Here is a 14,165-nt window from a genome sequence, read left to right as displayed (position 1 = left end):
CTTTTCTGCCTGGCCAGCTTCTTAATTCTGAGTACTTGGCAAACTGAAGGAAATGGTTCTCAGAATTAAGGCCAAAGTAGCAGTTTCCTTCTATTACTCTATTCTTCTTTGAAAGTAGGCAAGAATGCAGAATAATATTTCCAGCTGCTTTTATATATATATTTCATATGTGTATATATATATATATAAAAATATATGTAATATATAAAAATATATATATTTATACATATATATAAAATAAAGGCATTCAATGTGTATGTGTCAGGCACTGTTCAGGCTCTAGGGATGTGGTAGTAAATAAATATTTTGCCCTCATGGAGCACCACACACACACACACACACACACACGGGGGATATAGACAAATTAAGTGTTTTCATAAGTACTCTATTTTGCTTGTTTCATAATCTGTCAGGGCAGTGTTACTTATATCTAGCATATGGTTAGGAATAGTGGATTATACCTATATTGAGCTCATTTCTACATATTTTTTTATTCGTAATTCTCCCCATTTTTTTCTTTTCACTCACAGGTTTGTGGATTTCTATACAGAAAGATATCTTAACATCTAACACCACTTTTTTCCTATTAATTGTCTGTTTTGAATAATTTCTCTTCCCATTTACTATTTTACCCCCAAATTCTAAATTTTAGTAATACCTGTAAGTTTTTATTTACCTATTTCTATTAAAAATCCAGATTCAGACTTCTGGTCATGATGGAGGGGTAGGTAAATGTGGCTCATGTCATTGCACAACGACAGCAGAATTACATCTAAAATATAGAACAACCATCACTCAGAACCATCAGAAAATTGAGCTGTATGGAAGTCTGACAACTAGAGTTAAAGAAACCACATTCATCCCGATTGGTAGGAGGGACGGAGGGGTGGAGATGCAGAGATGTGGAACCAGCTGGTCCCAAAGCCACATGTGGTGGACATGAAATGGAGGGATATCTTGGGAGTGAGGCATCCCACTCCCACATCAGACCACTCAACCCAGGGTTTCAGTACCAGGAAGTTAGGTCTCCATAGCTTCTGACTGTAAAAACCTGTGGGGGTTGGGTCAGTGGAAGAAACCCCAGGATTCTCAAGCCTCTGCTCTTAAAGGGCTTTGTACCACTCAGTAAGTCTTTACTGAGACTTACTCCCTCTGTGCTACAGCACTGGGGCAGCAGCTTGAGGGGCGCCAGTTGGCATACAGGAAAGAACTGAAGTGGCTGGCATCAGGGTGAGAGTGGGGGGACAGCTTCCTCACACACAGAACTGCAGACAGTGGCCATTGTACCTTTTATGAGCTCTCCCCCACACAGATCCATAGTTTGGCGGCATCCTATCTGAACTTCCGTCAACCTGGCTTACACAGTAAGCCCCGCCTTGACAATTACCAGAGGATCTGCCAAAGCTGGTAACAGCTTTTCCATAAGAAGGGCTGGTATAGGTGCAGGCTGCAGACTTTCCTAAATCTGCTCAAACAGCTCCCATACCTCTCACTGAGTGGCTCCAAGCCAAGAATGAGCAGCAGCCATCTGGAGATTGCTTTATAGCTTATGTCAAGGGGCCCAGACAGAACACAGTTGGAGGGTGACCTTTACCTGCATCACCTGGGAAACCTCAGAGCTTTCTCACTCAGTGGATAGATGAAGCCAAGGGATGAAGAAGGGATGAAGCAAAGAATCAAACCAATGATTTGGAACACAAGACAAAGATCCAATCAGTACAGCAAGAAGAAAAAAAAATCCAAAAACTTCAGGATAGTGTAAGGAGTCCCTGGGACAACTTGAGACGTTCCAACATTTGTATTACAGGGGTGCCAGGAAGAGAAGAGGAAGAGCAAGAAATTGGGAACCTATATGAAAAAATAATAAAAGAAAACTTCCCTAATTTGGTGAAGGAAATAGACATGCAAGTATAGGAAGCACAGAGTCTCAATCAAGATGGATGTAAAGAGGATCACACCAAGACAAATCATAATTAAAATGCCAAAGGTTAAAGTTAAAGAGAGAGTCTTAAAAGCAGCAAGAGAAAAGCAGTTGATTTACCTATAGGGGAGCTCCCTTAAGACTATTGGTTGATTTCTCAAAAGAAACTTTGCAGGCTAGAGGGGATTGGCAAGAAGTATTCAAAGTCATGAAAAGCAAGGACGTAAAACCTAGATTAGTCTATCCAGCAAAGCTATCACTTAGAATTGGAGAGCACATGTAGTACGTCCCAGACAAGGTAAAACTAAAGGAGTTTATTATCACCAAACTGTTAGTATATGGAATGCTGAAGGGACTCATGTAAAAAAGAGAGGGAAGATCACAACTATGAACATTAAAATGGCAATAAATACAGAACTATCAAGAGTTGAGTCTAAAAAAAAACCCTAAACATTCAAGCAGAACAGAAACAGAATCATAGATACGGAGAACATTGGGATGGTGGCCAGAGGGGAAGGGAATCTAGGGCGATGGGGGAAAAGGTGAAGGGATTAAGTACAAACTGGTAGTTACAGAATAGACGGGGTGTTGTTAAGAGCAAGTATAGGAAATGAGTTGCCAAAGAACATACATGCATGACTCACGGACATGAACAAAGGAGGGGGAATTGCTGGAGGGAGTAGGGGGTGCTCAGTGGAGGGAGGCTGGGGGAAAGATTAGGACAACTGTAAGAGCATAATAAAAAAAAGTCCAGAGTCACTGAATTACAACATTTTTTGTGCATTGATCGATAGATAGCAGAGACCATAAATATCAAATATAGTCAATTTTCATCTTCACTGACCTTGTTTTCTTGTGTTAAAGGTTATGGTGAGTAGTTAATTTTTAATCTTTTACGCAATATATTTTTTCGACTCACTTACAAAAGTTAGCTTTTAGCAGTGTAGCATATTGGTTCAGAATGTGGGTTTTAAAGCTAGATTGCCTGGGTTCAAATCTCAGACAGTTTGGACAAATTCCATGCCATGTCTGTACCTGCCTCTTCATCTATGAAATGGGGAAAATAATAGTCCAACAGGGATGTGTGAGGATTGAATTAGTTAATACTTGTAAAGTGCTTAGATCAGTCAGAGCTTAGAGTAAGCTCTCAGTGAACATTACCACTCTCTTCTGCTGTTGTCTCCTCCTCATTTACAACAAAGTATTTACAACATTTTCTGGTATATAGAAAGGCTTCAGAATATGTTAACTATAATTGTAATTACTCTGTTGTTTAATATCTGCAGTTTAGTACAGTGTAATTAATAAAGACTTTTCCTTATATTTTCTCCAGAATGTTATAGTGATTTTTTAAATGAAGACTTTGATGTAAAGACTTATACTTCCCAATCTATTCATCAAGCTGTAATTGCTGAACAACTAGCAAAACTTGCCCAAGGAATCAGTCAGTTGGATAAAGAACTACACCTACAGGTAATTCCAATCTTCTGCACGATACAGATTATTCAGCCTAAAGTGATAATTTATTATTTTTATAATCCTTTTATTTAATGCATATTTACAGAAACATATAACTTACTAGTATGACTTATTTTTCAAAGAATGCTTTTGAAAAGGTTTCTCTGTGTACTGTTAGTTGAAAATCTAATATACCCGTCTGTTCCATAGAGATCATATCCATGGAAAGGGGCTTGTCAGAATAACATGATATCTGAAACAGGACTAAGTGGAGGATATAGGAGTTCCAGTGAATGAATCCTTACTTATTAGGAGCTCCAGTTTACAGATTTGACAGGAAATGTCTTATTTATTGGAATAAAGTTTACAGAACGATAGGGACTTTTGTATTCTAAATATTTTCATGATTTCTTGATGTTTCTAGGAATCTCTTGCATGTGGACTTGAATTCTTAAGCTTTTTAGTTTTTTAACATGACCATTCACACAGCCCTATTTTTCACAAAAATATCAGCTTTCTGCAGGGAAGAGGATTTGCTGTGACTGGGAAACTGGAAGCAGAGAAATGTTCAGGGATGTGGGCACTGACTCTGCTTTGTCTTTCCAGATTGGAATGTGGTCTTGATGATGTTGAATTAGATTCAGGAGCTAAGAGAATCTGATGTTTGAAAATAGTCTTTAAAGGGAAAGTATATATAGCATGGCAGGAATTAGCGGTTTTTTATTTTTTATTTTTGGCACAACTCCATCTGCACATCCCATTAAGAAAGCAAGGGGCTAGTGAGAAGGCTGTATTTTTTTTTTCTTTTTTTCCTCTATGTTGAACTATAAGTGTGGTAATAACTAATCTCAAACACACCTTTGTAACCTGTATTTTTTTTCAGTGTCAGTATTTGTCTCCTTATGTGGAGAGATACCTTCACTTCTGCCTTATGGTTACAAAGAAAAAAATCTTAGAGCATATGCTAATTACTCATTTTTGATTTATAGGTTGTGGCAAGACATGAAGATTTACTGGCACAAGCAACTGGGATTGAGTCTTTGGAAGGTATGTTTCCATTAACTATTGCAGGTTATATAGTGCTAGATCAGGGATTGGCAAACTTTTTCTATTTAGGGTCAGATGGTCATTATTTTAGATTTTGTAGGCCATACTGTCTCTGTTGCAACTACTTAACTGCCATTGCAGAGTGAAAGCAGACAGAAAATATGTAAATGAATATGTGTGGCTATGTTCCAACACATCTTTAATAAAACTTTTCTGACCCCTGAGCTAAATTATCAGGGTACAGGTGCTTTCTTTTCCACTTACTAGATGTATGACTTTTAATGTTTCTGTGCCTCAGTTTTGTCTGTAAAGGAGAGGAATATTAATATGTACTAATATGGTATAATTCAGAGAATTAAATGAGTTAGCGAAATACTTAGAACCATGCGTGGCACATATTTAGTACTTCTATAACTGTTGGTTAATTAAAACAACTAAAACAGCAACGACACCAGAGTGGGTAGTTGTGGAAGTAAGCTTGAATTTTTCCTTACTTTTGGCTTTCTTTGAAACACTTTTCAATGAAAGTGTAGGACAAAAATAAATTGGATTTTTAATTTTATGAGTCCTCTTATTTTTGTTTGACTAACTTTTATGAACTTTTTGTTCCCTCTTGATTAAACTATATCTCATAAATATGAAATGTTAATATCGTGTTTTACATTATTACTTCTGTTGTGATTACTGTTATTAATCATTGCACATTAATAGAAAGCTAAGTGATCTTTTTCTGTATTGATGAAATTCTTAAGGAGGAAGGATATTGCTTTTTGTGATGCAATATTCTTTAATGCTTCCCTCAGTGTTTTTTATGCACTCAAAGGTGTTATTCTCAGCATGTACACTGTTTCTAAGACATCTTAATGAAGAACTTAGTATTTTCATAAATAATAGTTTGATTGGTATTTTAATGTTTAAGATGTGTATCAGACTGTGTTCTTGGGAAAATTAAGAGGCTCCAAGTACTGACTTACTACTGGAAATTAATTATTTTTTTAATCTATTTTATGTGTTTCTGGAAGCAAGTAAATAATAACCTGTTTTAATGGTAATTTTTTAAAACAAATGATAAATGATTTTTTTTATTAATAATACCCATAAGGATGGCATGGTAATACATTGATTCTGAGTGTATATATCTATGTATACATGAATCATTGCAACAGAAATACTTTTCATTGTGGTTTTCTTATATGTGTTTAGTTCTGTAATGTACTTGTTTTTCCTAGAATGATTTTCACTAATTAAATATTTAAAATATACTGTTGGACTGAGTAAGAGCAACTATTTGTTGGATGATTGTATAGAGTACCAAGGCTGGTTTCTCTGAATTGCTATGATAGTCTAAAAATATTCTCCAGATTATTTGAACATAAAAAGTCAAAGTATGAATTGGTTAGTATTTATTTTAGCATGATTTGTAGTTCTGACCCCTTTTGGAATATTATTTTGAGATACTGAAAAGTGTGATATATATGGAAGAGGTGTCTTTCTCAACTTCTACTTCATCTGCTTTCTTTCCTTTATACTTAAAATTTTGTCATATAAGTAGTTTGGAGATATCTTTATCAAGCCTATTTTATGAAAAATTGCATCCTATTTATTTATTTTTATTCATTTAAATATTAATTGAGAATTTACTTCGTTCCTGGCAGCTGTGATAATAGAGTCCTTGTCTTCATGGAATATTAAGTCTATTTTATGAAAAAGAGATATCCTCATTCATTCATTGTTCATGCAATCAAATAGTAATTGGGAGCTTGATAGGTGTCAGGCACCTGTGCACAATAGATAAAGTCACTTTTTCTCTGGAACTTAATGTTATAGGTGGGGAAGTAGACCGAAAAAAATGTACAAATAGGGAACTTAAGTTAGTTGCAAATTCTGTAAAGAAAATAAAATGGATGATGGAGTGGAGGAAGGGTAGTCCTTTACTAGTTAGGATGGTCAAGGATGGACGTTTTGAGAAAATGACATTTGAGTTGACATCTGAATGATGAGGAAGATCTGGGGAGATCTTCCGCATGAAAGATCTGGGGAGAAGCTGAGGGACCAATAAATGGGAAGGCAGTATTAGCTTGGCAAGTTGAGGGGCAGAAAGAAGTCCTGTATGACCAGAGTTTAGTGAACGAAGGAGAGAATTGTAGATGAGATTGTTGGAAAGGAATTTTGATTTCCTTTCTAAATGCATGGTAAACTGTTGGAGGATTTAATTTAGGGGTATTATGTGATAAGATTAATGCCCTTCAAAGTTTTATCTGGTGGTTCTATAGAAAGGCAAGAGCAGAATCCTTGATACTAATTTAGAAATTATTAGAGTAGTGTAAGTTGATTAGAGTGAGGAATGTAAAGAGAGAGAAAAAAATGGATGGGTAAAAGTGGGGGCAGAGCTGATAGGATTTATTGATGGGAGATAAAAAGTCACTGGGAGTGATTCCTAAGATTTTAGTCTGGAAAATTGGGTAGATGATGGTATGAGTAACTGTGAGTAACTGAGGTGTGTTAGGCTGGAAAAGATTATGATTTTGATGGGCTCAGGGTGGAGCAGAGGTTATTTTTCGCATCTTAAATTTGAAATAAGAGTTCAGGGCTAAAGACTTATGTGCATGTGTGTACATATAGATAGGCAGATAGAAAAGATCTATACATATATGTACATGTGTATATAAATGTATATACATATAAGATCTATTTTATTGAACAGATAGTATTTAAAACATTGGGATCTCTCTTCTTAGGGAAGAGAGACTGTATTATGATATGTAGAGAACAGAAGATGGCTGAGGATTAAATTTGAGAATACTCCTATGTATAGAGATCTAACAGGAAAAGTAGGAACAAATAATGAGATAGGAGGAAATCCAGGGAGTGTGATGGCTTTGAAGCCCAGAGGAAAAAATGTTTTAGAGAGGGAGGGTTTTAACTGTTTTAATGAATTTCTGAGATTTTGAACAAGATAAAGACAGAACTGACAATTGAATTTGGCATCTGGGAGATTTCTGGTGGCATTGGTAAGATCTGTCTTGAATGACTATATGAGAAGCTTATGGAGATTGCCTTGTGGAGAGAGTAAGTTGTATGGAACTAATGATAACAAGTAAGGGCAGTTCATTCTTGGAGGCTTAAGATTATTGAGCTGTAAAATTAGCAGAAAAATAGGAATCCTTGGCGCCAGAGAGGATTCTATTAGACTGAGCCATATGAAAGCGTACATATTTGTATGCTGATATGAATGTTTATTAGTTCTAATATTAGTTCATTTAACATATGACACCATTCTGTACTTAAATTTTTCAAAACTACAACTATGCCAGTTAAATAGGGTAACTGAGTTTTAAAGAATGAAGTTCAAAATAATTAAATCTGTAATATTGGAAAGCCTATTTTGTTAGGCATATAAATTGTAAAATTTAAGATCTATCTTTCTGAGAGTATTTTTACAATTTTGTAAAAAAACTTTTATCATGTTGTATAATAGAGAGTAAAGGCAACAATACCCTTGTCCATGTTTACTTATATAGCATATAATAAATTTAACAAATATTTATTGACTACTTGCTATGGGAAATAGTTTGAGTTAGGTTTTAGTCATAGAGTTGTGAAAGACAAAGATTCTCCCCTAATCACCAGGAATTTATAGTCTAGTAAGAGAGTGAAACAGATACACAGGTAGATATGTAATTACCTAATGTAGTTAGTGCCATAAAGGAAATCTATGCTGTAGAAGAAAATAACAAGAGAATATAAATTAGTTGAGGGACCTGTTAGTAATTGTTTATGATAAGTCAAGAGCGGAACAAATGGTAAATTATCCACTTGGAGCTTGGCGGTGGGGTTGAGGTTTGGAGAGACAATGCCAGGGGGAGAGTATACCATTTCCAGAGCATGTAGGGCCTTGTAGACCAAGCTGTGGGCCTTAGTTCTAACAGAGGAGCGAAGGGGAGACTGTGGAAGGGTTTTAGCAGAGGAATGTCATGGTCCAAGTTATATTTTTAAAGATCATTGAGGCTTTTTTTTTTGAAATTATAATACAATACATATTAACATGAAATTTACCTTCTTATCCATTTTAAAGTATATAATTCGGTGCCATTGATTACATTTACAGTGTTGGACAACCATCACTGTTTAGAAGTTTGTCATCACTCCAAATAGAAACCCTATACCAATTAAGCAGTCACTCCTCATTTCTTGTCAGACTTCTTTAGTAGAGCAGGGGTTGGAGAGGGGGGTAGCGACTTTTACAATAGTGCAGGTAAAAGATATTGATCACTTAGATTAGAATGGTGGCAGAAAAACTTGACATTAAAAACAATTGTGTTTTACTGATTTGAGAGAGAGAGAAAGAGAGGAGATAGAGGCAGAAGAGAGAGAAACATTGATTTGTTGTTTCACTTATTTATGCATTCATAGGTTGATTCTTATATGTGCCCTGACCTAGTGATCAAACCTGTAATCTTGGCATCTCATGACAGTGCTCCAACCAGCTGAGTTATCCAGCCAGGGCCTGAAATTTTCTATATATGTATATATATGTGTGTTTGTATATATATCTATTTTAATTTAATTTTTTGCCCAATTTGAGCCCTTGTAAATTTGTAAAATAATGTTAACTGTTATATTTTCCTAGGTGTTCTTCAGATGATGCAGACAAGAATTGGGGCGTTACAGGGAGCTGTTGATAGGTACTGTTGTTCGCTTTGTAAATAAATGGAATGGGAGGATTATCATCCGTTGATAATTTGAGGGTTATTTTATTATCACTTCTCTCTTTATTTTTCCTTTAGGATGAAAGCAAAAATTGTTGAGCCATACAATAAAATAGTAGCCCGTACTGCACAACTAGCAAGACTTCAGGTAGGTTCTCACTTTTCATTTCTTTATACTTTGTTCATTTTGTTTTTATAAGTGGACAGATTTGAAGTGAATTAATTCTGAGAAAACTAGAGAATATGAGAGAGAAGGGGGAAATACTAAAGGGCTTTAAAATAAGTTATGAAGTTAAAAAATACAAATCAAAACAACTGTTCCAGCGAATTATTCTCACTCTTGTTATTGCAGCGAATAATCATTTACTAACCTAAAAAAATAATTTTAAAAAATTACTTAAATTTTTTTAGAGAGAGGGTTAAGGGAGGAAGAAAGAGAGGGAGAGAAACATCAATTGGCTGCCTCCTGCACATGCCCTACTGGGACCTGGCCAGCAATTCAGGCACGTGCTCTGACGTGGAATCAAACCAGCGACCTTTTGGTTTGTGGGGCGACATCCGGCCCACTGAGCCACACCAGTCAGGGTGCACTGATTAACTTTTTTGAATTCAAAATTATTTCTTCTACTAGAGAACAGAAAGAACCTAGCATTTATACAACAGGGTGGAGATTGACTTGTGGGAGCCAGGGGTGGGGGCCGGTGGGGGTGGGAGAAGGGTAGGGGAGAGCAACGGGGAAATATGTGGAACAACTGTAATTTAACAGCAATAAAAAAAAATACACATACACCTTAAACTTATTTTAATAAAGTGGGGAAGAAAAACATTTTGTGGAATACTGAGCATTTTTCCTACCAGCAATATATGAAAGTTTCAATTTCTTTATTTCTTACTAACACTTTAAAAAAATATAGCCATCCTTTGGGATATGGAGTGGTATTTCAACATTATGATTTGAATTTCCCCAATGACTAATGATATTGAGCATTTTTTATTGTGCCTGTTGACCATTTGTATATTTTCTCTGGAGAAATGTCTATTCAAATCTTTTGCTAATTTTTAAGCTGGGTTATTTACCTACTTCCCTCCCTGCTTACCTCTCTTATTCCCTTCCTTCCTCCCTCCCTCCCTTCCTCCCTCCCTCCCTCCCTTCCTTCCTTGATTTGGTTACTTTCTGTGCTTAGGAGGTATTCCATTGTGTTGTGGCTTCCAATTTAGTTGCCGAGAAGCTGTCATTTTCACCTGGTCTTTTGAAGGTAATCTGTACCTTCAGTTCTCCTCTGGCTTTTAGGACTTTCTCTTCTTTTGATTCCCTTCTGTATTGGACTGTGGTTTCTTTTTATGCATTTCATGTGCAATTTGTTTTTCTTCTTCCACCTCTGAGTTTTATTATTTCTAAGCCATGATTTCTTCAGATATGCATCATTCTGTCTTCTTTTTCTTTAGATTCTGAGTAAATATATGCTCAATGTTCTCTCTTTATCATACAAGTAATTTACCTTCCTTATTTTACATATTTTGTCTTTTTATGCTGTTCTCTGTGGAGTTTTTTCTGATTAGTTTTCCTTTTCATTAATTCTTTAGTCAAACTAGTCTTATTTATTATTTTGCTAAATTTTGGTTATTATATGCTTTATTTTTAGAAGCTCTGTTTTTATTTTCCTAAAATGCTATATCACCTGTCCTATTTCTTGTTCCCTGATTTTCTGACTTTGAATATGTTCTGATGAGGTGTTTTATTGCCCTGCCCTGGTAGGGAAAGTATTTGTAGTCTTTGTGGGTATATTTATTTTTGCAGTGTTTACTGGTTCTATCTAATGGCATCCAATTTCCCTGGGGAAAATTTGCCTGGTTTTCTTTGGCTGTGTCCTACACATTTTACTTGAAAAGTTATTTTTTAGAATATTTGAGTCCTTCTGAGAGGATTTGATTTGTTTCTTTAAAAAAAAATCATGTTTATTCTATTACAGTTGTCTCAGTTTTTTGTCTCTTTGCCCTCCTCCAGCCATCCCACCCCGCCCTCCTCTCCCACAGTTGGTTCCCACTCTGTTGTCCATGTCCATGGGTCATTCATACATGTTCTTTGTCGAGTCCCTTCTTCTTTCACCATTGTCCTCCTTCCCCATCCCCTCTGCTCAGTGTTTCCACGCCTGTGGTTTATTTTGTTCTTTAGTTTATTTTGTTGAATAGATTCCACTTACACGTGAGATCATATGGTATTTGTCTTTCACCGGCTTATTTCACCTAGCATAATATTCTGCAGTTCCATCCATGTTGTTGCAAAAAGTAGGAGTCCCTCTTTCTTTTTCTTTTTTTTAAAAAATTAATTAATTTTTTCAAATACATTCATCTCTGCCTACCCCCCACCACTTTCCCTTGTCGCCTCCCTCCCTCCACTCTTCCCCTTTGGTTTTGTCCATGAGTCCTTGCTATATGTTCCCTAACTTTCCCCTTCCCTTCCTTTTCCCCCAGCCCCCCTCCCTCCTTCTCTCTTGTCTCTGTTGGTGTCTTTTTGCTTTCAGTGTTGCTGGTCTTATTTTCCTTGCAGCTTTGTATCGTTGGTTAGGTTCCACTTGTAGGTGAGATCATATGGTATTTGTCTTTCGCCCCCTGGCTTATTTCGCTTAGCATAATGCTCTCCAGTTCCATACATGCTGTCGCGAAGTTTAGTAGTTCTTTTTTTCTTTCTGCTGCGTAGTATTCCATTGTGTAAATGTACCATAATTTTTTGATCCATCTACTACTAGATTAGGTTGCTTCCAACACTTGGCTATTGTAAATTGTGCTGCTATGAACATTGGGGTGCATAGGTTCTTTTGAATTGGCATTTTGGGATTCTTAGGGTATAGTCCCAGCAGGGGAATTCCTGGATCAAAAGGCAGTTCCATTTTCAGCTTTTTGAGGAAATTCCACACTGCTTTCCACAGTGGCTGCACCAGTCTGCATTCCCACCAACAGTGTACTAGGGTTCCCTTTTCTCCACAGCCTCGCCAGCACCTGTTGTTTGTGGATCTGTTTATGATGGCCATTCTGACTGGTGTGAGGTGGTACCCCATGGTGGTTTTGATCTGCATTTCTCTGATGGCTAGTGATGCTGAGCATCCTTTCAAATGCCTGTGGGCCCTCTGTATCTCCTCCTTGGAAAAGCGTCTGCCCAGGTCCTTTGCACATTTTTTGATTGGATCATTTGTCTTCTTGGAGTGGAGTCAAGTGAGTTCTTTATATATCTTGGAGATCAAACCTCTATCTGATGTATCATTAGCGAATATATTTTCCCATAGGGTTGGCTCCCTGTTCATTTTGCTGATGTTTTCTTTAACCGTGCAGAAGCTTCTTATTTTGATGAGGTCCCACTTGTTTATTCTTTCCTTTATGTCCCTTGCTTTAGGAGACATATCAGTGAAAAAATTGCTGCGTGGGATATCTGAGAGTTTCCTGCCAATGTTCTCCTCTAGGACTTTTATGGTGTTGTGACTTATATTTAAGTCTTTTATCCACCTTGAGTTTATTTTTGTGTTTGGTGTCAGCAGATGATCCAATTTAAATTTTTTGCATGTAACCATCCCGCTCTCCCAACACCATTTATTGAAGAGGCTATTATTGCTCCATTTTATGCTTCTGCCCCCTTTGTCAAATATTAGATGCCCATATAGACCTGGGCTTATTTCTGGGCTTTCTATTCTGTTCCACTGGTCTATGGGTCTGTTCTTGTGCCAGTACCAGATTGTTTTGAGTATAGTGGCTTTGTAGTAGAGTTTGATGTCCTGTATTGTGATCCCTCCTACTTTGTATTTCTTTCTCAAAATTGTTGCGGCTATTCAGGGTCGTTTATGGTTCCATATAAATTTTTGAAATGTCTGTTCTGTTTCTGTGAAATATGTCATTGGTATTTTAACAAGGACTGTTTAATCTATAAATTGCTTTGGGTAGTATGGACATTTTGATGATATTAATTCTTTCAATCCATGAGCATGGTATATGGTTCCATTTATTTGTGTCATCCTTAATTTCTTTCTTCAATGTTGTATAGTTTTCTGCATACAGGTCTTTTACCTCTTTGGTTAAATTTATCCCCAGGTACTTTATTTTTCTTGTTGCTATATCGAATGGTATTTTTTTTCTGATTTCTTCTTCTTCTATTTCATTGCTGGTGTACAAAAATGCCTTTGATTTCTGAATGTTGACTTTGTATCCTGCTGTTTTGCCAAATTCACTTATTAGGTTGAGGAGTTTTTTGGTGGAGTCTACAGGGTTTTCTATGTACACTATCATGTCATCTGCAAACAATGATAGCTTTACTTCCTCCTTTCCTATTTGGATGCCTTTTATTTCTTTTTCTTGTCTGACTGCTGTGCCTAGGACTTCCAATACGATGTTGAAAAGAAGCGGTGAAAGCGGACATCCTTGTCGTGTTCCCGATCTTAGTGGGAAAGCTTGCAGTTTTTGCCCGTTGAGTATGATGTTGGCTGTAGGTTTTTCATATATGGCCTTTATTACGTTGAGGAATGCCCCATTTATTCCCATTTTGCTGAGTGTTTTGATCATAAATGGGTGCTGTACCTTATCGAATGCTTTTTCTGCATCTATCGAGATGATCATATGGTTTTTGTCTTTTCTTTTATTTATGTGATGTATTACGTTTATTGACTTGCGTATATTGAACCATCCCTGCATCCCTGGGATGAATCCCACTTGATCGTAGTGGATAATCTTTTTAATGTATTGCTGGATGTGGTTTGCCAATATTTTGTTGAGGATTTTAGCATCTATGTTCATCAGCGAAATTGGCCTGTAGATTTCTTTCTTTGTAGGGTCTTTATCTGGTTTTGGGATTAGGGTGATGCTGGCCTCGTAAAAAGAGTCTGGGAGTCTTCCCTCCTCTTGGATTTTTTGGAATAGTCTGAGAAGGACAGGGGTTAGCTCTTCCTTAAATGTTTTGTAAAATTCTCCTGTGAAACTGTCCGGCCCTGGGCTTTTGTGTGCCGAGAGTTTCTTGATTACTGCTTCAGTTTCCCCATCTGTTATCGGTC

The 14,165-nt window shown here is 36.7% G+C and overlaps 1 protein-coding gene across 1 annotated transcript in view; it reads left to right on the top strand.

Annotated features, from left to right (window-relative positions):
• COG5 (component of oligomeric golgi complex 5) overlaps positions 1–14,165 on the top strand; it is a 338,428-nt gene that overhangs the window by 6,876 nt on the left and 317,387 nt on the right. The window contains exons 2-5 of the mRNA XM_054564649.1: positions 3,255–3,394; positions 4,369–4,426; positions 9,057–9,111; positions 9,214–9,283. Of these exons, the coding sequence (XP_054420624.1) occupies positions 3,255–3,394; positions 4,369–4,426; positions 9,057–9,111; positions 9,214–9,283 (323 nt within the window). The remainder of the gene's footprint in view (positions 1–3,254; positions 3,395–4,368; positions 4,427–9,056; positions 9,112–9,213; positions 9,284–14,165) is intronic.

This window comes from Pteronotus mesoamericanus, unplaced genomic scaffold (genome assembly GCF_021234165.1).
Source record: "Pteronotus mesoamericanus isolate MK-2021 breed Mesoamerican mustached bat unplaced genomic scaffold, CSHL_Meso_final scaffold_85, whole genome shotgun sequence".
Classification (NCBI taxonomy): Eukaryota; Metazoa; Chordata; class Mammalia; order Chiroptera; family Mormoopidae; genus Pteronotus; species Pteronotus mesoamericanus.
This window is presented reverse-complemented; position numbering and strand designations above follow the sequence as displayed.